The 25,731-nt window shown below is 46.0% G+C and overlaps 1 protein-coding gene across 2 annotated transcripts in view; it reads right to left on the bottom strand.

Annotated features, from left to right (window-relative positions):
- LOC139272661 (radial spoke head protein 3 homolog) overlaps nt 1-25,292 on the bottom strand; it is an 85,908-nt gene extending 60,616 nt beyond the window's left edge. Inside the window, exons 1-3 of one of the 2 annotated variants that reach the window (XM_070888745.1) lie at nt 25,146-25,292; nt 9,182-9,266; nt 4,399-4,540 (exon numbers count right to left, since the gene is read on the bottom strand). In XM_070888745.1, coding sequence (XP_070744846.1) covers nt 4,399-4,540; nt 9,182-9,266; nt 25,146-25,246 — 328 coding nt within the window. In that variant the 5' untranslated portion in view covers nt 25,247-25,292. The remainder of the gene's footprint in view (nt 1-4,398; nt 4,541-9,181; nt 9,267-25,145) is intronic. The other variant, XM_070888744.1, reaches the window with a different exon arrangement.
- Nucleotides 25,293-25,731: the final 439 nt, after the last annotated feature.

Raw genomic sequence — 25,731 nt, 5'->3', positions numbered from 1 at the left:
CAATCAATTACACGTCGTGAAACCGCAAGTTTTCACCACAGAGATTACTAATTATAAGGGGGTGCCAGTATAAAAGTAGGGAAGTCCTACTACAATTGTACAGGGCATTGGTACGACCACACCTGGAGAACTGCATACAGTTTTGGTCTCCTTATTTAAGGAAGGATATACTTGCATTGGAGGTCGTCCAGAAAAGGTTCAAGAGGTTGATTCCTGAGATGAAGGGGTTGTCATATGAAGAAATTAGGGATAGTGTTAAAACCAAAGAAGAGGCATATAAATTGGCCAGAAAAAGCAGCAAACCTGAGGACTGGGAGAAATTTAGAATTCAGCAGAGGAGGACAAAGGGTTTAATTAGGAGGGGGAGAATAGAGTCTGAGAGTAAGCTTGCAGGGAACATAAAAACTGACTGCAAAAGCTTCTATAGCTATGTGAAGGGGAAAAGAGTAAGGAAGACACAAATAACCTTCCAGAAAGACTAGAGGTCCGAGAGTCTAGCGAGAAGGAGGAACTGAAGGAAATCCTTATTAGTTAGGAAATTGTGTTCGGGAAATTGATGGGATTGAAGGCCGATAAATCCCCAGGGCCTGATAAGTATTCTGGGATGCAGACTAAGAAAGTGGCCCTGGAAATAGTGGATGCATTGGTGGTCATTTTCCAACATTCTATAGACTCTGGATCAGTTCCTATGGATTAGAGGGTAACTAATGTAACCCCACTTTTTAAAAAAGGAGGAAGAGAGAAAACAGGGAATTATAGACCGGTTAGCCGGACATCGGTAATGGAAAAAATGTTGGAATCAATTATTAAAGATGTAATAGCAGCGCATTTGGAAAGCAGTGACAGGATCGGTCCAAGTCAGCATGGATTTATGAAAGGGAAATCATGCTCGACAAATCTAGAATTTTTTGAGGATGTAACTAGTAGAGTGGACAAGAGAGAACCAGTGGATGTGGTGAATTTGGACTTTCAAAAGGCTTTTGACAAGGTCCCACACAAGAGATTAGTGTGCAAAATTAAAGCACACGGTATTAGGGGTAATGTATTGACATGGATAGAGAACTGGTTGGCATGTTGATCCCTATCTAGCTCTAACTATCCCTACTTTCCGTGTCGCCGCACGGATCGACTTGGGCCTCGAACCCACACAGACACTGGGCCTCGAACCCAGGCAGGCTCTGGGCCTCGAACCCAGGCAGACTTAACTATTCTAACCTATCTTTCCAAGTCGCCGCTTGGTTTGCGTCACCGCGTAATTTCCCTATCTCTATCCCTACTCTAAGTTTGAAAGGTATTCACCAGATTGTCCTGGATCTCGTTCAGACACTACCTGAGAACCAGCGAGTGGCTAAACTTCCCTCAGACTTTTGAAACTGGGGGAAACTGGAGCAGTATTGAAATCATACTCACTCCAGTGGCCACTTTCCCCTCGTCTCGTCCAAAGCAAGTCTGGCTCTTAATTCGCAAGTTTTCGGCAGTCATCCGTTGAGATCCCACTTCTGACACCAAATGTTGATTTCTGGATTCTTTTCCCTCAATCTGGTTCAGCAAAATTACTGAAACGAATACCATTTGTGCTTTAAACAAAGCAAGCTTTTATTTAAAAAGCAAATCCCGATCGGGGACCTTATCAGACAGAAGGAATGCAACTCTGATAGAACGCACCCACTTCCTACGGACAAAGTGACGTTACATTGTAAAGGGACGACGGTTATACATTTTCGGCAAAAGATAACAAGATAGGGCTAGAGTGACATCCTAGTTCAGCCTATCTCTTTTGATCCCTCTTTCCCTTTGTCCACTCATAAGCCAACCTAAGTATGGTCTGATTTTAAACAAAGACCTTCTGTTAATGTTTCAGGTTAATAACATGATTTAATAAGACCTTGAGGTTTTTCTGCAAGCTGTGGGTTTTGTTTCAATATGTGTTAGTGTTGTAACATTTCGCAGTCTCGAGTCTGAGATGTCATGGCTATTCCTCCATGAATTCTTTGTTAGCTTATACTGTCCCTATACAATTCCCACGTTCTCAACTTCAATGGCTCTATACATTTTTAAACATTCACAGGCAGGGAGGAAGCAGATAGTAGGAATAAACAGGTTCTTTTCAGAATGGCAGGCAATGACTAGTGGGGTACCGCAAGGTTCAGTGCTGGGACCCCAGCTATTTACAATATACATTAATGATTTAGACGAAGGAATTGAATGTAATATCTCCAAGTTTGCAGATGACACTAAGTTGGGTGGCAGTGTGAGCTGTGAGGAGTATGCTAAGAGGCTGCAGGGTCTTGGACAGGTTAAGTGAATGTGCAAATGCATGGCAGATGCAGTATAATGTAGATAAATGTGAGGTTATCCACTTTGGTGGAAAAAACAGGAAGGCAGAATATTATCTGAATGGTGACAGATTAGGAAAAGGGGAGGTGCAACGAGACCTGGGTGTCATGCTGCATCAGTCATTGAAAGTTGGCATGCAGGTACAGCAGGCAGTGAAGAATGCAAATGCATGTTGGCCTTCATAGCGAGAGGATTTGAGTATAGGAGCAGGGAGGTCGTATTGCAGTTGTACAGGGCCGAGGTGAGGCCACACCTTGAATATTGTATACAGTTTTGATCTCCTAATCTGAGGAAGGACATTCTTGCTATTGAGGGAGTGCAGCGAAGGTTCACCAGATTGATTCCCAGGATGGCAGGACTGACATATGAAGAAAGACTGGATTGACTAGGTTTATATTTACTGGAATTTAGAAGAACGAGAGGGGATCTCATAGAAACATTTAAAATTCTGACGGGATTGGACAGGTTAGATGCAGGAAGAATGTTCCCGATGTTGGGATGTCCAGAACCAGGGGTCACAGTCTAAGGATAAGGGGTAAGCCATTTAGGACCAAGATGAGGAGAAATTTCTTCACGCAGAGAATTGTGAACCTGTGGAATTCTCTACCGCAGAAAGTTGTTGAGGCCAGTTCGTTCGATATATTCAAAAGGGAGTTAGATATGGCCCTTACGGCTAAAGGGATCAAGGGGTATGGAGAGAAAGCAGGAATGGGGTACTAAAGTTGCATGATCAGCCATGATCATATTGAATGGTGGTGCAGGCTCGAAGGGCTGAATGGCCTATTCCTGCACCTATTTTCTATGAAAGATTGAGCAGGTTGGGCCTATACTCATTGGAGTTTAGAAGAATGAGAGGTGAGCTTATTGAAACATATAAGATTCTGAGGGGGCTTGACAGGGTAGATGCAGAGAGCATGTTTCCCCTTGTGGGGGAATCTAGAACAAGTGGGCACAGTTTCAGAATAAGGGGTCGCCCATTTAAAATGGAAATGTGGAGGAATTTCTTCTGAGGGTTGTGAATCTTTGGAATTCTCTGCCCCAGAGTGCTGTGGAGGCTGTGTCATTGAATATATTTAAGGTGAAGGTAGACAGGTTTTTGAATGATAAGGGAGTCAAGGCTTATGGGGAGTGGGCAGGGAAGTGGAGTTGAAGCCAGGATCAGATCAGCTATGATCTAATTGAATGGCAGAGCAGGCTCGAGAGGCCAAATGGCTTGCTCCTATTTCTTATGTTCTCATGTCCTGGCATCGCTGCTGACTGTAAATTAAGGGCCATCAAGTTTGTCACGACTGCCAGATCCCAACAACTCCTTCAATACTGTCAGACTTTAGTCCCCAATGCTCGGAGACCCCTTCCCTAGTTTTGCTGATTCTCAGGACTCTCCTTTGCAGACTCTCCACCCCTAACTCTCAGATTCTTGGTGCTCACAAACCCTTGGATAACATTCCTAATGGTCCTAGATCAGAATACCCAATGCTCCCAGACTGTGACATTTCTCTCCCTATGTGATTTCAGGACTCCTATTCAAGTGACCTCAAATCCCAAGATCCATTCCAGTGTTTTTAAATTTCCCTTTCCCGTGGTCTCCAAATCTGCCCTCCCCCATCCAACTGCTTCCAGGACCACATACAACACTGAGACGTCATCCTCTTTTCAGTGTTGCCAGATGTCAGGACCATCCCCAATGCTGAGAAATTGGTGTTGCTACTGTTCTTATAAAACTTCCGACTCACATTGAGCTTGGGAGGCCTTCTCGTCCTCTTAGAGATTTACATTTTGAAGTATTTTTCTTCCTGTGTGCTACAAGATTGAAACATTCAGAAACAGGCGCAAATATATTCTACTTGGACCATCAGCATTCCATACAAGTCTTCCGTAACACTGAAGAACAGAAGATCTCCTGACTGGCAGAAGTAACAAACTTTACTCAAGAAACTATATTCTACACCTCAGTGTGAAATCTAGCATTTTACAATTATGGTAGCATTGAAACTGAAAGCAGTGGGCTTGAAAGAGAGGGGAGTAAATGCCATTTTGAACACTGATCCCTACTAATCATACCTGTTTGCACCTCGGTGTGTAGCCTGCCCTCCACAGGATGTGGTGTTGTGGTTCGCAGCTGTGCTTTGGCTCGTCTTCGGGCAACTGCCCTCCTATGAATTTCTTGCTGTCGCTGGATCTCAATAGGGTCAGGCTGGGCTGTCTATGGGTTTGGTATGATATGAAAAACACATTTTTAAAGCTGTGTATTCCATTTTAAAAAAATATGCTACCAAAAAAGCATTGAAAACAAGCACAAAGGGGTGATGCTGATCTTGTATACGACCTTAACTGGAGTGTGTGCGAGAGAATTGTATATTCTAACCACCATCTGTGCCATTTTATTTTCTAGCCCGTTTTTTAATTCTTTTTCTGATCATCTTAAATTTATACCTTAGTATTGACTTACTGACCAGTGGAAACTATCACTATTTATCTTATAATGACCCTTCATAATCTTGAAGACCCCTATCAGATCACCTTCTCAAGTCTTCCTTCATAACTGGAACGGATTATCCCATGTAACATTCGGTGAATCTATGGTGTATCTTTTCCATTGATTTTATATCCTTTCTATAATGAACTCAACTCAGTCAAAAACATACATACATAAAATTACATCGAATATACATGCAGAAACAGGCCATTTGGTCCAATTGGTCTATGCTGGTAATTATACACCACACGAGCCTCCTCCCACTCTAATTACCGCTTCCCATCCTTCCCCCACATCCCTCTATACCCAGCTCCTTCATGTATGCATCAAGTCTCCCCTGAAATGCATCAATGCTGCCTGCTCCACCCACCCCTTGTGGCCGCGAGCTGCACACTCTCAGCACTGTGTAAAGAAGTTCCTCATAAATTCTTTACTTATTCGCTAAGTGACCATCTTATATTTATGCCTCATTGTTCTAGCCTCGCCCACAAGTGAAAATGGTTCTCCACATCCACCCTATTGAACTCCATCATAAAGTTCTGCTGAATCTTTCTTGATAGTTGCATCTTCTCAATCCTTGTAATATTTTCTGTACTTTCAGTACTTCAATGTCCTTTTTGCAGCATTGAGACCAGAACTGCAAACTGTATTCCAAACGTGGTCTAACCAAGGTTCTATTAAAAAAAATTACTTCCCTGCTTTTGTATTCTTTTCCTCTAGAAATTAACCCCTAAACTTTGTTTGCACTCTTTATGGCCTTATCATCTCTTCCGTGTTGCTACTTTTAGTGATTTATGTTATTCCCAGATATTTATGCTCCTCTTCCCCATTTCATTTTTTACCTTCCAAATTAATAAGTGGCATCCTATTCCCCTCACCAAAATGAACTACCTTTCACTTCACTATATTGAATTCTGTTTGCTATTTATCCGCCCACTCTGCAAGCCTGTTTATCTCTTCCTGTATTTTGGTGCAGTCCTCCATATAAAAACATAAGAAATAGGAACAGGAGTAGGCCATATGGCCCCTCGAGCCTGCTCCGCCATTCAATAAGATCATGGCTTATCTGATCATGGACTCAGCTCCACTTCCCCGCCTACTCCCCATAACCCCTTATCGTTTAAGAAACTGTCTATTTCGGTCTTAAATTTATTCAATGTCCCAGCTTCCACAGCTCTCTGAGGCAGCAAATTCCAGATTGACAACCCTCAAAGAAGAAATTCCTCCTCATCCCGGTTTTAAATGGGTGGCCCCTTATTCTAAGATCGTGCCCTCTAGTTCTAGTCTCCTCAATCAGTGGAAACATCCTCTCTGCATCCACCTTGTCAAGCCCCTTCATAACCTTATACGTTTCGATAAGATGACCTCTCATTCTTCTGAATTCCAATGAGAAGAGGCCCAACCAACCTCAAGCTTTCCTCATAAGTCAACCCCCTTGGCCCCGGAATCAACCCAGTGAACTTTCTCTGAACTGCCTCCAAAGCAAGTATATCCTTTCGTAAATATGGAAACCAAAATTGCATGCAGTATTCCAGGTGTGGCCTCACCAACACCTTATATAGCTGTAGCAAGACTTCCCTGCTTTTATACTCCATCCCCTTTGCAATAAAGGCCAAGATACCATTGGCCTTCCTGATCACTTGCTGTACCTGCATACTATCCTTTTGTGTTTCATGCACAAGTACCCCCAGATCCCGCTGTACTGCGGCACTTTGCAATTTTTCTCCATTTAAATAATAACTTGCTGTTTGATGTTTTCTACCAGAGGGCATGACCTCACACTTTCCAACATTATACTCCATCTGCCAAATTTTTGCCCAATCACGTAGCCTGTCTGTCTTTTTGCAGATTTTTTTTGTGTCCTCCTCACACATTGCTTTTCCTCCCATCTTTGTATCATCAGCAAACTTGACTACGTTACACTTGGTCCTTTTTTCCAAGTCGTTAATATAGATTGTAAATAGTTGGGGCCCCAGCACTGATCCCTGCGGCACCCCACTAGTTACTGGTTGCCAACCAGAGAATGAACCATTTATCCCGGCTCTCTGTTCTGTTAGTTAGCCAATCCTCTATCCATGCTAATATATTATCCCCAACCCAGTGAACTTTTATCTTGTGCAGTAACCTTTTATGTGGCACCTTGTCAAATGCCTGCTGGAAGTCCAAGTACACCATATCCACTGGTTCCCCTTTAGCCACCCTGTTCGTTACATCCTCAAAGAACTCCAGCAATTTTTTCAAACATGATTTCCCTTTCATAAATCCATGCTGACTCTGCCTGACCGAATTTTGCTTTTCCAAATGTCCTGCTACTGCTTCTTTAATAATGGATTGCAACATTTTCCCAACCACAGATGTTAGGCTAACTGGTCTATCGTTTCCTGCTTTTTGTCTGCCTCCTTTTTTAAATAGGGGTGTTACATTTGCAGTTTTCCAATCTGCTGGGACTTCCCCAGAATACAGGGAATTTTGGTAAATTACAACCAATGCATCCACAATCTGTCGCTACTTCTCTTAAGACCCGAGGATGCATGCCATCAGGTCCAGGGGATTTATCTGCCTTTAGTCCCATTATCTTACTGAGTTCCACCTCCTTCGTGATTGTGATTGTGGTAAGTTCCTCCCCTCCATAGCCCCTAGACTATCCACTGTTGGATTATTATTAGTATCCTCTGCCGTAAAGAGTGATACAAAATATTTGTTCAGAGTTTCTGCCATCTCCATGTTTCCCATTACTAATTTCCCGGTCTCATCCTCTAAGGGACCAACATTTACTTTAGCCATCCTTTTCCTATACCTATAGAAACTCTTGCTATTTGTTTTTATATTTTGCGCTATTATTAACTTTAATCCCGAATTTAGTATCATCTGCAAAATTCGACACCATAACTCCAATTTCTGAGTCCAAATCATTTATGTATATGGTGAACAACAGTGGCTCCAGCACACCATTTCCCACTTTCTGCCAGTCGAGGAACTTCTTTCAACTTCTACCCTCTGTTTTTTTATTTTGTAGCCATCCTTTATCCATTCTGCGACCTGGCCCCAAATTGCACATGCCCTGACTTTTGTCAAGTCTCCTACGTGGAACCTGATCAAAGGCCTTTTGAAAGTCTACGTTTACCACAACTGCATTACTCTTATCTACTATTGCTATTATTTCTTCAAAGAATTCTGTAAGATTAGTTAAACATGACCGACCTTTTAGAAATCTATACTGACGTTTTTTAAAATGATATTCTCCATCTCTAGATGTTTTATTATCTGATCGTTTAGCAAAGATTCTAGTATACTTCCTGCCACTGATGTTTATCTAACTGGTCTATCATTTCCTGGATTAGTTCTATCTCCCTTTTGGAAGATAGGAATTATATTTGCTGTTCGCCAGTCCTTTGGCATTATTCCTTTTTCTGCTGAATTTTTATATATGGATTCTAGTGTCTCTGCTCTGCTAGTTTCTTTAAGTATCTGCAAGTGCAATCCACCTGAAGCCAGGCTTTGTCCTAAAGTTTGTCTTGTATCTCCTTTCTATCTTAATTGTTGTAATATTCCTGTTTTTTTAGCCCCCTCAGTGAAAACATCTATTCTGTATCCCTGCCATTGCAGTATAATCTCCTGAGAGTTTATCTTGCTCATCCCTTAGTGCCCCTATCCCTATCCAAATTTTTCTTAAGTTACTATGTGCCTATGGAATCCTTTGATATTTCTTTTTATATTCTGATACTTCCTTTCATATTTTCTCTTTTCCTTCCTAATCGTCTTTTTAACTTCTTTCCTAAGCTCATTTTATTCCCCTTTGTCATCCTCTCCTTTATTGTTTGTGCTTTGATTTGTGTATGCCTTTTTCCTTGAGATTCAATTTTATGCTCACCTCTATTTATCCATGGCATCTCATGCTTGGCTCGTTTGTTCTTACCTTTTAGTGAAATACATTTCTTTTGTACTCTATTGATTTCTCTTTTAAATATCGTCTCACTGTTGTTCTACCTCTTTGTCAATATTCTCCTCCAGATCCCTTAAAGGCTCATACAAGATTACACACGGGTCTGAGCATGCCCCTAAATGTTCACACAGGCCGGTTGGGTCGGAGCATGGCTTTAAAGCCTCACACCAAAGACCAACTGGATCAAGAGCAGGTCCCTAAATGCTCACACAGGCTGCTGGGTTTGAGCATGGCCTTAAGCACTATCTATGGAACATGGAGAAGATTACACCTGGAATTGTCTATAGTTAGCTGTAACAGAATTTATCCTTTGGTTCAATGCATGCACTGCAAGTATAAGAAAATCAGTCCCTACTATTTTGTTAAACTGACTGTTATAACCTTGAGTAACTTAGTCAAGTTGGAGTTATGCTCTGTATACTTACCACTGGAAGGGTACTCTGTGCATATGTATTTCCTCGTACTACTCTTCTGTCATACATAATGTTTCCATAATATCCTGTTGGGCATCTGAAATACAAAGGATTGAGTTGTAACTGTGGCACTATGATATATTTTACTAGTTTAGCCTGTTCCATTATTCATGTTCATAATTCATTAAGTAAAACCCCACATGAGTGCTGCTAAACACCTGGGACACTAATCAGGTACTTATATTGCCTATGTATTCCAAGTGTTATTACATACCCCACCAATGGTCTAAAAGTCTCTTTAGTGTTAGTTTTTTTTTTAAGTTGACACCAAGCTTGTGTTTTAAAAGTCTGAAGATTGAGAAAGAGTGAGATGTTTCAGAGTCTCGAACCCCAGGGAAAAATTAGAGCAGGAGTCTATGTAAAGAGTCTTATTTCAATAAAGTGCAAATACAAGAGAAAGAAGGACATGTAGTACAGCCTAGCCTTTGGCCCTCCATTTGTCATGATACTTCTGCTCAACTACTCCCTCATGTCCATCTTTGATGCACTTGTCCGCAGAAAAATCTTTATTCTCTACCATCCTGGTCAATCTCTCTGCTTGGTTCCATTCACTCCCTCAAGTCCAAGGGTGCAGACTTGTGTGTATCTGGCGCACAACTGGTTTAGCTATCCATCTTCAGATCTGGTTGGACCACACCAAGCACTCTCCTCTCCCAAAACCACTCACTACTCACAGATCATCCTGCCATGTCACACCAAGTCATGTGCAAATTGGCATAGGAATAAGCAGATTAGGGAGGTGAACACATGGCTGAAGGAATGTTGTGGGAAAGAGGTGTTCCATTTCATGGGACACTGGCACCCATACAGGGACAGGAAGGAACTGTACTGTTGGACAGGCTCCACTTGAACCGGGCTGGGACCAGGGTCCTGCGGAAAGAATAAATAGGGCAGTCACAAGGACTTTAAACTAGTAAGAGGGTGGGGGGTGGGGGCGGGGGGAAAGAAGCTCAGGTGGTAAATATAGTATAAATAATAATTATAAACCAAATGAAAGGGGAGAGAGTAGAGTAGACAAGAAGACATCAATAAACTTGCAGAGTGGGCATATAATTATGAAATTCAATACAGATAAATATGAAGTATTACATTTTGGTAAGAAAAATAGGGAGGTCACATATTACTTGGAAAATAAGAATCTAAATAGGGCAAAGGGTTCTCGGAGTACAAATACACAAATCACTGAAAGTGTTGATACAGGTTAACAAGGCCATAAAAAAAGCAACCAAGCATTACGGTTAATTTCTAGAGGGATAGAATTAAAAAGTAGTGAAGCTATGCTAAACTTGTATCGAATCTTGGATAGACCACATTTGAAGTAGTGTGTGCAATTCTGGTTGCCATATTATAAAAAGGATAGAGAGACACTGGAGAATGTGCAGAGAAGATTGATGAGGATGATACCAAAAATGTGAGGGTACACCTATCAGGAAAGGATGAACAGGCTGGGTCTCTTTTCTCTTGAAAAGAGAAGGCTGAGGTGACTGAATAGAGGTCTTTAAAATTATGAAAGATTTTGATAGAGTAGATACAGAGACAGAGGGGCCAAAATTGTCTCAGGCGCTTCGCCCCCCAGGCGAAAAGGCCATTGCACCCCGTTAGCGCCTTCCGGAGGCACTAACAGGTCGCAAAAAGGGGCAATTTCGGCCCCAGTGTTTCCACTTGTGGGGAAGGACTCAACTAGATGCCATCAATATAAGATAGTCGCCAAGAAATCAAATAGGAAATTCAGAAGAAACATCTTTACCAAGAGAGTGGTGAGAATGTGGAACTTGCTACCACAGGGAGTGCATGAAGCGAATAGTACAGATGCATTTAAGGGGCAGTTAGATAAGCATATGAGAGAGAAGGGACTGGACGTTTATGTTGATAGGGTTAGATGAGGAAAGATGGGAGGAGGCTAGAGTGGAACACAAGCACCAGCATGGACTGACTGGGCCGAATGGCCTGTTTCTGTGCTGTATATCCTATGTAAATTGTGCTTTCGGCTCTACAGGTAAAGGCAATACTAAAAGATGTAAAGTAATTAAACCAGGAGAGAGAAATGGGAAATGTGTGAGTAAACCATTATAGCAGAAAGACAGGTTAATACAAGAACATAAGAAATAGGAGCAGGAGGAGGCCATATGGCCCGTCGAGCATGCTCTGCCATTCAATAAGATCATGGCTGCTCATCGACCTCAACTCCATTTTCCCACCCAATCTCCATATCCCTTGATTCCCCTGGAATCCAAGGGCTGACATGCATTCCCCCACCGCCCGAATCGGGGCACACGCAACCAGTTTTGAGTGCTTTCACCGCCGCGGTGGCGGAGGTGGCCTCTTGAGTGAAATCCTGTTCTTTCTTTTTTTCCCCACTTGATCTGGAAGTTGCTCGTAATGGGGGCAGAAGTTGGGGCGGTGAGTGCACTTGAGGAGCTGAAGTTGGTGGCAGGGGGTGGAAGTGCAGTGACAGCCGCGACGATATTATCACGGCACCGCATCTCCACGACTCTCCCTTTCACTTAAAGGGGAGAACCTGCGCGATGTTTAGACTTCGATCCACTGAGCCACCAGGGAGGGTTTCGACCGTGCTAATGGCTTGGCGTTCAACAAGGGGTGCCAGGCTGCCTGTTGGCGGCCCGGTCAAACCCGGGAGCATAATTGTCGGGCCGACACGGCAGTCAGCTGACATAAAAACACATGGCAGCAGCGGTAGTAGGTCCTCCCCTTTAAGGGGAGCCCCGCCGCCATTGCAGAAGACCTCAGCCTCACTGGACCATCCTGTGTAATGAGATATGATTAATAAACAATCTCCTAGTAAACAATCCCTTGGAGTGAGTGATCATAGCATGGTTGAATTTCAAATTCAGTTGCAGGACGAGAAAGTTGGATCTCAGAACCAGCGTATTAAGCTTAATTAAAGGAGACTACAAAGGTATGAGGGCAGAGTTGGCTAAAGTGGACTGGGAAAATAGATTAAAGTGTAGGACAGTTGATGAACAATGGTGTACACTTAAGGAGATATTTCATAACTCTCAAGTAAAATAGATTCCAGTGAGGAGGAAAGGGTGTAAAAGAAATTATAGCCATCCTTGGCTAACTAAAGAAATAAAAGATGGTATCCAATTAAAAACAAGGGTATACAAAGTGGCCAAAACTAGTGCGAGGACAGAAGATTGGGAAGCTTTTAAAAGCCAGCAAAGAACGACTAAAAAAATTATTAAGGGAAGATAGATTATGAAAGTAAATGTAAAGACCTTACACAATGCCACAAATCCACACGTGGCACATTCTATGGACAAGGTCACTCCATGACCTGAACCTTTATTCACAGGACCAAGAAGTGATGACTCTGCGTGGGACCTCCCTTTATATACCTGGATGACCAGGTGAGGAGTGTCTCCCATAAGTTCACCCCCTGTGGTCAAGGTGTGCATTTCTTACGTATATACAGTATTGCAGTGTTGTTACATAAAGCTTACATACATGACATCACCTTCCCCTCAACATCTTATTGGGATCTTAAGTTAAGCCTCTCGGGTGGTCTGCGCTCTCTCGTGGAGTGCCGCAGTTGGAGCTCTGGTTGTTGAGCCTTGGTATGCGTGTCTGTCACCTGTGGTGCTTCCGGCCCGTCCGGGCTGACCGCAGGGACTGTGCATGCTGCTGAATGTTCTTGTTGCTCGTTCACTGGCGGTGGTGTGAGTACCATCTCATGATCTTCCTCAGGTTCCTCAGTGTCCATGCTGAACCTTTTTTTTAAAACTTGGTCCAGATGCTTGCAGCATATCTGCCCATTGTTAAGTTTAACCACTATGACCCTATTCCCCTCTTTGTCTATTACAGTACCCTCAAGCCATTTGGGCCCCAAAGTGTGATTGAGAACAAATATGGGGTCATCAATTTCTACACATCTCCCCCTGAATTTCGGTCATGGTACTCGTTTTGGGACTGGCGCTTGCCCTCAACAATGTTGGACAGGATTGGATGAATGAGGGACAGTCGAGTTTTGATTATTCATTTCATGAATAGCTCCGCGGGCGGGACCCCCGTGAGCGAGTGCGGTCAGGACCTTTCGGCCAGTAGGAAGCGCGATAGGCGGCATTGAAGGGAGGGTCCTTGAATCCGGAGCATGCCTTGTTTTATGATTTGGACCGCATGTTCCGCCTGGCCGTTGGAGGCTGGCTTGAACGGTGCAGTCTTGACATGGTTAATGCCCTTACCCGACATGAACTCCCGGAATTCGGAGCTTGTAAAACATGGGCCATTATCGCTAACAAGGATGTCCGGCAGGCCGTGGGTTGCAAAGACCGCACGCAGACTCTCCACGGTGGTGGATGTCATGCACGAATTCAAAATGATGCACTCGATCCATTTGGAGTATGCATCAACTACAATGAAAAACATTTTTCCCATGAACGGGCCCGCGTAGTCTACATGAATACGTGACCATGGCCTGGTGGGCCAGGGCCACGGGCTGAGCGGGGCCTCCTTGGGGACATTACCTAGCTGGGCACACGTCGAGCACCTGCGAACAGTGTTCCAGGTCTGAATCAATTCCCGGCCACCACACGTGACCGGGTAATGGCCTTCATCAGCACAATGCCTGGGTGCTCGCTGTGGAGTTTCCTGATGGATGCTTCCCTGCCCCTCTGGGGCATGACTACTCGGCTGCCCCATAGTAGGCAGTCGGCTTGGATGGAGAGCTCATCCATCCATCTGTGAAACGGTCTGACCTCCTCAGGGCATGCTCCATGTGCGGGCACCCAATCCCCAGTCTTAATCAAGGATAGGAAGGGATCTCTGTTGGTCCAGATTTTGATCTAGCGGGCCGTGATGGGGGAGCCTGCGCTGTCAAAGGCATCGACAGCCATGACCATCTCAGCGCTTTGCTTCGCTGCCCTCTCAGTGGTGGCCAGTGGAAGCCTGCTGAGCGCGTCAGCGCAGTTTTTGGTGCCGGGCCGGTGCCGGATGGTGTAGTCACACGCAGTGAACGTGAGAATCTATCGCTGTATGCGAGCTGACGCATTGGCATTGACAGCCTTGCTGTCTGACAGCAGGTATGTTAACGGCTTGTGGCCTGTTTCTAATTCGAACCTCCTGCCAAAAAAGTACTGATGCATCTTTTTCACCCCAGAGACACATGCGAGTGCTTCCTTCTCAACCATCCCATATCCCCATTCAGCTTGAGCAGGCGACCTGGAGGCATAAGCCACAGGTTGTAGTTGGCCCTCAGCGTTACCCTGCTGCAACACACACCCAACCCCATAGGACGATGCATCACATGTCAGAACCAATTTCTTACGGGGGTCGTACAGGGTCAACAACTTACTTGAACAAAGTAGGTTCCGCGCCCGATTGAAAGCCTGTTCCTGACAGTTCCCCCAAAATCAATCGCAACCCTTACGCAGGAACACGTGTAGCGGCTCCAACAATGTGCTTAAGTTCGGCAGAAAGTTCCCGAAATAGTTCAAGAGTCCCAGAAATGAACGCAACTCCGATGTATTGCAGGGCCTGGGCGTTTGTCGAATTGCCTCAGTTTTGGATTCGGTAGGCCGAATCCCGTCTGCAACAACCCTCCTGCCCAGAAACTCGACCTCGGGAGCCAAAAACACACACTTAGACTTCTTGAGTCGCAGGCCTACCCGGTCCAGTCGGCGTAGCACCTCCTCCAGGTTGTGGAGGTGTTCCTCGGTGTCACGACCAGTGATGAGGATGTCGTCCTGAAATACGACCATTCCGGGAATGGATTTGAGCAGGCTTTCCATGTTTCTTTGAAAAATCGCGGCCGCTGACCGAATGCCAAACGGACACCTGTTGTAAACAGTCCCTTGTGCGTGGTGATGGTGGTCAGTAGTTTAGATTCGTCGGCCAGTTCTTGGGTCATGTAGGCTGAAGTGAGGTCCAACTTGGTGAACAGCTTGTCGCCTGCCAGCATGTCAAAAAGGTCTTCCGCTCTCGGGAGCGGGTATTGGTCTTGTATGGACATCCGGTTGATAGTGGCCTTGTAGTCGCCACAGATCCTGACCGAGCCATCTGCTTTTAGGACGGGAACGATGGGGCTCGCCCAGTCGCTGAATTCAACGGGCGAGATGATGCCCTCTCTCAGCAACCGGTCCAACTCGCTCTCAATTTTCTCCCGCATCACATACGGCACAGCTCTGGCTTTGTGGTGCACTGGTCTGGCGTCCGGGATGATGCGTATCACTATTTTGTTACCTTTGAACGTCCAGACGCCAGGTTGAAATAGTAACTCAATTTGCTGTAGGACCTGTGAGCATGAACTTCGCTCCACAGATGACATGGCGTGCACATCCCCCCATTTCCACTTCATCTCCGCTAACCAACTCCTCCCCAACAGTGCGGGACCATTGCCCGGGACAATCCAGAGCGGCAGCCGGTTCACCGATCCATTGTGTGTGACCGCCAACATTGCACTGCCTAGCACTGGAATGATTTATTTGGTGTACGTCCGTAATTGCGTCTCAATGCGTTCTAGTTTGGGTCTGCTGGCTGAGTGGCCACAGCTTTTCGAATTGTTGAACACTCTTGAGTGACTGGCTAGCTGGCCCCCGTGTCCAGCTTCATGCGTACAGGGATGCCGTTTAATAGGACTTTCATCATCGGGGGGGGGGTTTTTGGTATATGAGCTGTGAATGTTTGCCACATGAACCCGCTGAACTTCAGCGCCCATTGATTTGCCCCAAACGTCATTCTGCCTCGCAGACCCCTCATCTGGTTCATACGCCTCGTATATTAGCCTGGTTACAGGCTTTCTGCACATTCTGGCTAAATGGCCAGTGAGGTTACAATTTCTGCAGACGAACTGTTGAAACCTGCAAGTCCTGGCAGTATGTCTGCCCCCACACCTCCAGCATGAACTGAGATTCCCATTGTTGTGAACAAAAGAGCTGTTACAAGGCATTCCTCGCTGAATGTCCCTTTGACTGCTCTTGAGCACCCTGTTAGTGGGTGTCAATGGCCCCATCCCGGGCCGCATTGTCCACTGGGGAGGCGTAAATGTCCGTTCAGCCTGTCACTGTCTCTGTTGGAGACTTACTCTTGGGTCTATTGCTCCCTAGGGTGTGTCGAACTGCCCTTGCATGCCTGCGGAGCTCTGTGACGCGTTTATGATATTGACTCCCTGATCCATCGCCATGTTGGAGGCAGAATTGCGCGTGTATATTATCTTGGTTTTCTCCTCCCCCGCCATAAAAGTCTGAGCCCATCAACGTCGCCGCTTCCAAGGTCAAGTCCTTGGTCTCAATTAGCTTTCTGAAAATCTCAGCATGACCGATGCCCTCAATAAAGAAATCCCTTAGCATCTCCCCCTGCAGGCGTCTGTAAACTTAGAGGCTGGTTAAGCGCCAGAGGTCCGCAACGAAATCCGGTATGCTCTGTCCTTCCCGACGCCGGTGGGTATAGAATCTGTGTCGGGCCATGTGTTCGCCGGTTTGAGGTGCTCATCAATTAGTTTGCTGAGCTCTTCAAAGGTTTTGTCCGCTGGCTTCTCGGGTGCTAGCAGGTCTTTCATGAGCGCGAACGTCTTAGGTCCACAGCTGGTCAGCAGATGAGCCCTTCGCTTGTTGGCCGCTGCGTCTCCCAGTCAGTCCTTCGTGACAAAACTCTGCTGGAGCCTCTCAATGAAATCATCCCAGTCCTCACCAACACCGTACCGTTCATCTGTGCTACCGGTGGCCATTCTCGTGCGTCGCTGATTCCCGTTTCTCGTCGCCAATGTAAAGTCCTTACACAATACCACAAATCCACACAAGGCACATTCTATGGACAAGGTCACTCCATGACCTGAACCTTTATTCACAGGACCAAGAAGTGATGACCCTGCGTGGGACCTCCCTTTATATACCTGGATGACCAGGTGAGGAGTGTCTCCCACAAGTTCACCCGCTGTGCTCAAGGTGTGCAATTCTTACGTATATGCAGTATTGCAGTGTTGTTACATAAAGGTTACATACATGACAGTAAACTAGCATGAAATATAAAACCAGGTATATAAAAAGGAAAAGAATGTCCAAAGTAAATGTTGGTCCCTTAGAGGATGAGACCGGGGAATAAGTGATGGGGAACATGGAGATGGCAGAAACTCTGAACAAATATTTTGTATCAGTCTTTACGGTAGAGGACACTAAAAATATCCCAACAGTGGATAGTCAAGGGGCTAAAGCGGGGGAGGAACTTAACACAATCACAATGGAGGTGGTACTCAGTCCAGGTTTGCAGACGACACTAAGCTGGGCGGCAGTGCGAGCTGCGAGGAGGATGCTAGGAGGCTGCAAGGGGACTTGGACAGGTTAGGTGAATGCGCAAATGCATGACAGATCTGCAAATAAGTGTGAGGTTATCCACTTTGGTGGCAAAAACAGGAAGGCAGATTATTATCTGAATGGTGACAGATTAGGAAAAGGGGATGTGCAACGAGACCTGGGTGTCATGGTACATCAGTCATTAAAGGCAGACATGCAGGTACAGCAGGCAGTAAAGAAAGCAAATGGCATGCTGGCCTTCATAGCGAGGGGATTTGAGTATAGGAGCAGGGAGGTCTTACTGCAGCTGTACAGGGCCTTGGTGAGACCACACCTTGAGTAGTGTGTGCAGTTTTGGTCTCCTAATCTGAGGAACGACATTCTTGCTATTGAGGGAGTGCAGCGAAGGTTCACCAGACTGATTCCCGGGATGGCAGGACTGACATATGAAGAAAGACTGGATCGATTAGGCTTACATTCACTGGAATTTAGAAGAATGCGAGGGGATATCATAGAAACATAAACATTTCTGACGGGATTGGACAGGTTAGATGAAGGAAGAATGTTTCCGATATTAGGGAAGTCCAGAACCAGGGGTGACAGTCGAAGGATAAGGGATAAGCCATTTAGTACCGAGATGAGGAGAAACTGCTTCACTCAGAGAATTGTGAACCTGTGGGAATTCTCTACCACAGAAAGTTGTTGAGGCTAGTTCGTTAGATATATTCAAAAGGGAGTTCGATGTGGCCCTTACGGCTAAAGGGATCAAGGGGTTTGGAGAGAAAGCTGGAATGGTGTACTGAAGTTGCATGATCAGCCACGATCATATTGAATGGTGGTGCAGGCTCGAAGTGCCAAATGGCCTACTCCTGCACCTACTTTCTATGCTTCTATGGGCCCAAGTTTCCGCCCTCTGGAAAAACGGCGCATCTCGATAAGATGCACCGACTTTCTGGAAGAAAAAGGGCGCGAAAACTTACCTTGCGATTCTCTGGTCTCCTCAGGACGTCTTTGTGCTCGGCGTGGCGCAGCACAAGGGGTTGGGGGCGGAGCCAGGTCACGGCGCTGAAAACAGTGCCGTGACCTTTGCACATGCACGCTACAGTGTGCGCACATAGAAACATAGAAAATAGGTGCAGGAGCAGGCCATTCAGCCCTTCTAGCCTGCACCGCCATTCAACGAGTTCATGGCTGAACATGAAACTTCAGTACCCACTTCCTGCTTTCACGCCATACCCCTTGATCCCCCGAGTAGTAAGGACTTCATCTAACTCCCTTTTGAATATATTTAGTGAATTGGCCTCAACTACTTCCTGTGGTAGAGAATTCCACAGGTTCACCACTCTCTGGGTGAAGAAGTTCCTCCTTATCTCGGTCCTAAATGGCTTACCCCTTATCCTTAGACTGTGACCCCTGGTTCTGGACTTCCCCAACATTGGGAACATTCTTCCTGCATCCAACCTGTCCAAACCCGTCAGAATTTTAAACGTTTCTATGAGGTCCCCTCTCACTCTTCTGAACTCCAGTGAATACAAGCCCAGTTGATTCAGTCTTTCTTGATAGGTCAGTCCCACCATCCCGGGAATCAGTCTGGTGAATCTTCGCTGCACTCCCTCAACAGCAAGTATGTCCTTCCTCAAGTTAGGAGACCAAAACTGTACACAATACTCCAGGTGTGGCCTCACCAAGGCCCTGTACAACTGTAGCAACACCTCCCAACATGTGCAGTAGCTCCAGGCCCCCGAGGCTGCGTGGAAGGGGCCCGACCCCAGCCCTGGCCGAATGGGTTCACCGGGCGAAGATCGGACTGGACCTCCCTCCCGTTCAGCTTCCTCCCCACCTCCCTCCCTCCCGTTCAGCCTTCCCCCCACCTCTTCCCATCATCGGCGGGGTCTGCCCACCCGCCCGGCATCTCTCTGGGGGCGGGCCCCACCCAAAGTGTCGACGGCAGCGGCCTGAATTGGCCCGATCAGCCTCGGCAGCCCGGCCAGCCTCTTCCCACCCCACCCCACCCCATGCCAGCCTCTCTTCCACGCCCGCCCCCCCCTCCCTCCCTCCCTCCCTCTCTCTCCCATCCTCTCCCCCCCGCTGTCAGAAACACAGAGACAGAGAGAGAGACACTGACAGAGACAGAGACACACACACTTGGGGGGGGGGGGGGGGGGGCATCCCAGCACACTGTTTGAGGGCTCCCGGTGCTGCAGTAGGTGAGTAGAAATAATCTTATATTTATTGATTTTTTTTTTGTATTGATTTATTTAACATTTATTATTGATAATGGCTCTTTATTTGTAAAAGTGAAGTGTTTATTGTTTGTAAACTTCCCTCCCCCCTGACCGCCCCCATCTTTCATTCCCTACGCCTGATTTATAAGTGTAGGCAAGGTTTTTCTGACCATACAAAAATCTACACTTACTCCATTCTAAGTTAGTTTGGAGTAAGTTTTCACTGCCTAAACTTGCAAAACAGGCGTAAGTTGCTGGACACGCCCCCTTTTGAAAAAAAATCTCTTCTAAAATGAAACTATTCTAACTCACTAGAACTGGAGCAAACTAAATGCCGAGAATTGCAGTTTCTAAGATGCTCCATTCTAAACTAGTTGCTCCAAAAAAATAGGAGCAACTCAGGCCGAAACTTGAGCCCTATGTTTCTATGTTAAAGGCGGATAAATCCCCATGACCTGATGGCTTGCACCCTAGGGTCTTAAGAGAAGTAGTGGCAGGGATAGTGGATGCATTGGTTGTAATTTACCTTGATTCTGGGGAGGTCCCAGCAGATTGGAAAACTGCAAATGTAATGCCCCTATTTAAAAAAGGAGGCAGACGAAAAGCAGGAAACTATAGACCAGTTAACCTAACATCTGTGGTTGGGAAAATGTTGGAAGTCCATTATTAAAGAAGCAGTAGCAAGACATTTGGAAAAACATAATTCAGTCAGGCAGAATCAGCATGGATTTATGAAAAGCAAGTTATGTTTGACAAATTTGCTGGAATTCTTTGAGGATGTAATGAACAGGGTGGATAAAGGGGAACCAGTGGATGTGGTGTATTTGGACTTCCAGAAGGCATTTGACAAGGTGCTACATAAAAGGTTACTGCATAAGATAAAAGTTCACAGGGTTGGGGGTAATATATTAGCATGGACAGAGGATTGGCTAACTAACAGAAAGCAGAGAGTCAGGATAAATGGTTCATTCTCGGGTTGGCAATCAGTAACTAGTGGGGAGCCGCAGGAATCAGTGCTGGGACCCCAACTATTTACAATCTATATGAACAACTTGGCTGAAGGGACCGAATGTAACGTAGCCAAGTTTGCTGACGATACAAAGATGGGAGGAAAAGCAATGTGTGAGGAGGATACAAAAAACCTGCAAAAGGACATACAGGCTAAGTGAGTGGGCAAAAATTTGGCAGATAGAGTCTAATGTTGGAAAGTGTGAGGTTATGCACTTTGGCAGAAAAAAAAATCGAAGAGCAAGTTATTATTTAAAAGGAGAAAAATTGCAAAGTGCTGCAGTGCAGTGGGACCTGGTGCACGAAACACAAAAGGTTAGTATGCAGGTACAGCAAGTGATCAGGAATGCCAATGGAATTTTGGCCTTTATTGCAAAGGATGGAGTATAAAAGCAGGGAAGTCTTGCTACAGTTATACAGGGTATTGGTGAGGCCACACCTGGAATACTGCGTACAGTTTATGTCTCCATATTTAAGAAAGGATATACTTGCTTTAGAGGCAGTTCAGAGAAGATTCACTAGGTTGATTCCGGTTGACTTATGAGGAAAGGTTGACTAGGTTGGGCCTCTACTCATTGGAATTCAGAAGAATGAGAGATGATCTTATCGAAACGAGATGAGGGGGCTTGACAAGGTGGATGCAGAGAGGATGTTTCCACTGATAGGGGAGATTAGAACTAAGGGGCATAATCTTAGAATAAGGGGTCACTATTTAAGACTGAGATGAGGAGGAATTTCTTCTCTGAGAGGGTTGTAAATATGTGGAATTTGCTGCCTCAGAGAGCTGTGGAAGCTGGGTCATTAAATAAATTTAAGACAGGGATAGACAGTTTCTTAACCAATAAGGGAATAAGGAGTTATGGGAAGCGGGCAGGGAAGTGGACCCGAGTCCATGATCAGATCAGCCATGATCGTATTAAATGGTGGAGCAGGCTCGAGGGGACGTATGGCCTACTCCTGCTTCTATTTCTTATGAAAAAGCTTGTTTTGGCATCACCCAGCAGGCCGAAGATTTTCACGGCAGAATCTCGCCATTGGGAGGGGGGTACATCAGCAGCGCGCAAGGTGCATTTAGCACGGATTGGCAGCTACAGGGCAGTGGTGGGGGGGTGGGAAAGAGAGCGGGTCACTGCCGGGATAACACGGGAGCGGAATTTTGATACTGGCGGCCATTACGCTCCGCAGTGCGGCCGCCGCTTTCCGCCTTCAGGAAAGGGCCAATTTTGGCCCCAGAAAATTGGAAAGGCCCCAAAAACGGACGCTGGAATCGCGATGAACCCACACGCGTTCAATGTGCTGCTCGCTAATTATAATGATGGTGGCGTGCAGTCCAACGCTAAAAGTGCTGCTGAGTGGCTGCACGCTCAGCAGGGGGTCCACGTTTGTGTGAGTCTAGCACCAATTAAAGCTAACCTGCAGTTCTTAAAGCCAGTCTACAACTCTTACAGGGGAGGTGCAGTCTGACAGCAGCAGATATTGGATGTCATTGTAGACAAGTGTTTGACCTACAGGAAGCAAAAAAAGAACGCATATGACAGATGTCAAGTTGCAAATACGTCTGAGAATCAGGCTATATATAGAAAGGGCAGAGGAGAAGTGAAAAAGAAAATGAGAGGCAAAGAGAGGGTATGAGAATAGAATGGCTGCCAACATAAAAGGTAATCCAAAGTCTTTTATAGGCATATAAATAGTAAAAGGGTAGTAAGAGATGGGGTGAGGCCGATTAGGGACCAAAAAGGAGATCTAAACAAGTACTTTGCAACTGTCTTCACCAAGGAAGAGGATGCTGCCATAGACATAGTGAAGGAGGTGGTAGTAGAGATACTTGAAAGGATAAAAATTGATAGAGGTATTGAGAAAGGCTGGCTGTACTTAAAGTAGATAAATCACCAGGATCGAATGGGATGTATCCTAGGATGCTGAGGGAATTGAGGGCGGAAATCGCAGAGGTACTGACCATAATATTCCAATCCTGCATAGATACAGAGGTAATGCCAGAGGACTGGAGAATTGCAAATGTTATACCATTGCTCAAAAAAGGGTGTAATGATGAACCCAGCAACTACAAGCCAGTCAGTTTAACATAGATAGTGGGGAAGCTTGTAGAAACAGTAATCAAGGACAAAATTAACAGTTACTTGGCTAGGGGTGGATTAATTAAGGAAAGCCAGCATGGATTTGTTAAGGACCCAGTTATTTGCACTGTGTTTCTGGCTAATTGGTTCGCCATTATCACATGACCTGACTGCTGATTGGTTCCCTTGGAGGATAAGCCACACTCAGAAGGCACTCTCTTTCCCCCCACCCCCCGGGTGTCTCTTCCCACCACCACCTCCGTGTGTCTCTCTCTCGCTCGCTCCCTCCCTACCCCCGCCTGCCACCCTCTCTCTCTCTCTCCCCACAGAAGGCTGCAATAACGCAAAGGCTGGAAGCAAATCTAGCAGCAGCGGACTCGTCGGGGCCCCACTTCCGGTTCCGGGTCCAAGGAGTCTGTGCATGCGCGAGAGGCTTCAGGAGCGGAGTCCAGAGGACGCAGGCGCAGAAAAACCACAGTGCAAATAGTCACAGTGATTTGTTAAAAGCAAATTGTGTTTAACCAACTTGATCGAGTTTATTGATGAGGTAGCAGAGAGGGTTGATGAGGATAATGCGGTTGATGTAGTGTACATGGATTTCCAAAAGATGTTCAACAAAGTGCCACAGAATAGGCTTGCCAGCAAAGTTGAAGCCCATGGAATAAAAGGGACAGTGGCAGCCTGGATACGAAATTGGCTAAGTGACATGAAACAATAGTGGTGAACGGTTGTTTTTCGGACTGAAGGAAGGTATACAGTGGTGTTCCCCAGGGGTCGGTTCTAGGGCCACTGCTTTTCTTAATATATATTAATAACTTGGATGTGGGTGTACAGGGCACAATTTCAAAATTTGTAGATGACATAAAACTTGGAAGTATAGTGAACAGTGAGGAGGATAGTGATAGACTTCAGGAAGACATAGACAGGCTGGTGAAATGGGCGGACACGTGGCAGATGAAATTTATGCAAATAAAATGTGAAGTGATGCATTTTTGTAAGAATGAGGAGGACATTTAAACTAAATGTTGCAATCCTAAAGGGGATGCACGAACAGAGAGACCTGGGGGTATGTATGCATAAATCGTTGAAGGTGGCAGGGCAGATTGAGAAAGCAGTTGAACAGGCTTACGGGATCCCAGGCTTCATAAATAGAGGTATAGAGTACAAAAGTGTGGAAATTATGATGAGCCTGTATAAAACACTGGTTCAGCCCCAACTGGAGTACTGAGTCCAATTCTGAGCACCACACTTTAGAAAGGATATGAAGGACTTCAGTTACATTGTTAGACTGGAGAAGCTGGGGTTGTTCTCCTTGGAGTAGAGAAGATTTGATTGAGGTGTTCAAAATCATGAGGGGTCTGGACAGAGTAGAAACTGTTCCCATTAGCAGAAGGGTTGAGAACCAGAGATTACAGATTTAAGGTGATGGCAAAAGAACCAAAGGCGATGCAAGAAAAAACTTTTTTTACGCAGCGAGTTGTTAAGATCTGGAATGCACTGCCGAAAAGAGTAGTGTAGACAAATTCAATCTTATCTTTCAAAAGGGAGTTGGATAAGTATCTGAAGGAAAAATAATAAAGGACTACGGGGAAAGGACAGGGGAGTGGGACAAGCTGAGAGTCAGCACGGGCTCGATGGGCCAAATGGCCACCTTCTGTGCTGTAACCGTTCTGATTCTAAGTGTAGAGGAACAGAGGGACCTTGGAATGCAAGTCCACAGATCCCTGAAGGTAGCAGGACAGGTAAATAAGGTGGATAAGAAATCACATTGAATGTTTTCCTTTATTAAGAGGCATAGACTACAAGAGCAGGGTGGTTAAGCTAGAACTGTATAAACCACTAGCTAGGCCACAGCTAGAGTATTGCGTACAGTTCTGGTCACCACATTACAGAAAATGTGTGATTGCAAGAGGATACAGAGGTGATTTACGAGGATGTTGCCTGGACTGGAGAATTTGAGCTATGAGGAAAGATTAGATAGGCTGGGGTTGTTTTCTTTGGAGCAGAGGAGGGGTTTAATTGAGGTGTATAAAATTTATGAGGGACCCAGATACATGTACACTGATGACACCCAGCTTTACCTCACCACCACCTCCTTTGATCCCTCCACTGCCTGTGTTGTCAGACTGCTTGTGGAAAAACCAAAATTCCTCCCATTAAACTTTGGAAGACCGAAGGGGGCAGATGGAACGCCCCAGGCCACTGCGCACCCGGCGATATCATCAGCGTGCGCAGCGACCCCTCACTCCTCCTCCTCCTCCTCCTCACCACCCCACCATCAGCCCCCCTCTCACCACCACCTTCCACCCCCACTGTACCTGCCTCCCGCCCTGTCTTTTTTTCGCCTCTCCCCCGGCCTACTCACTGCTGATTCTGCCGGTATTTCTTCCTCTCCTGCAGGGCTCTCGGGCGGCTGGAGAAGGTGTAGGTGTCGCTGGTGTCGTGCTGCGGTAACACGGTGGCCATCTTGCAGCCTGGAGTGGAGTGAAGCTGGACAGCGGCGCCCGCGCGCGTAACCACAGTAACCACCACGCGGCGCCTTGGCAACGGTTGCTAATGCACTCACGCGTCACTTCCGCCCGTGAGCCCCGCACTGGCCTCCCATTTTTCCGCGGACAGAAAGAAGAGCTGCACGATCCCCGCCGCCCTCGCCTTCACTCCCCGGCACCCTAGGGCGCCCGGCCTCCCGCGCTCCGGTCTTTGACACCTAATGCATCTGTTTTGTGGCTGGCGGCAGGTTTCCGGCTCAGTGATGTAATCATTCGAGGTGTAAAGTGTTGGTTGCCCCTAGCAACTGTTGTGTTGGTTGCGGCCCATCTCCCGGATGTCAGCGGCCTTTCCCCTTCACCATTGAGCCGCTGTTGCTGGATTCAAAGAGCGCTCCTCCCTTCGGATTCACAGGCTATTTTCAATGGCACAAGATACATAATGATGAGGAAGGCCGTTCGGCA

The sequence above is a fragment of the Pristiophorus japonicus genome, chromosome 9, assembly GCF_044704955.1.
Source record: "Pristiophorus japonicus isolate sPriJap1 chromosome 9, sPriJap1.hap1, whole genome shotgun sequence".
NCBI lineage: Eukaryota > Metazoa > Chordata > Chondrichthyes > Pristiophoridae > Pristiophorus > Pristiophorus japonicus.
Note: the sequence above shows the minus strand (reverse complement) of the source record. Positions and strands in the feature narration are given on the sequence as shown.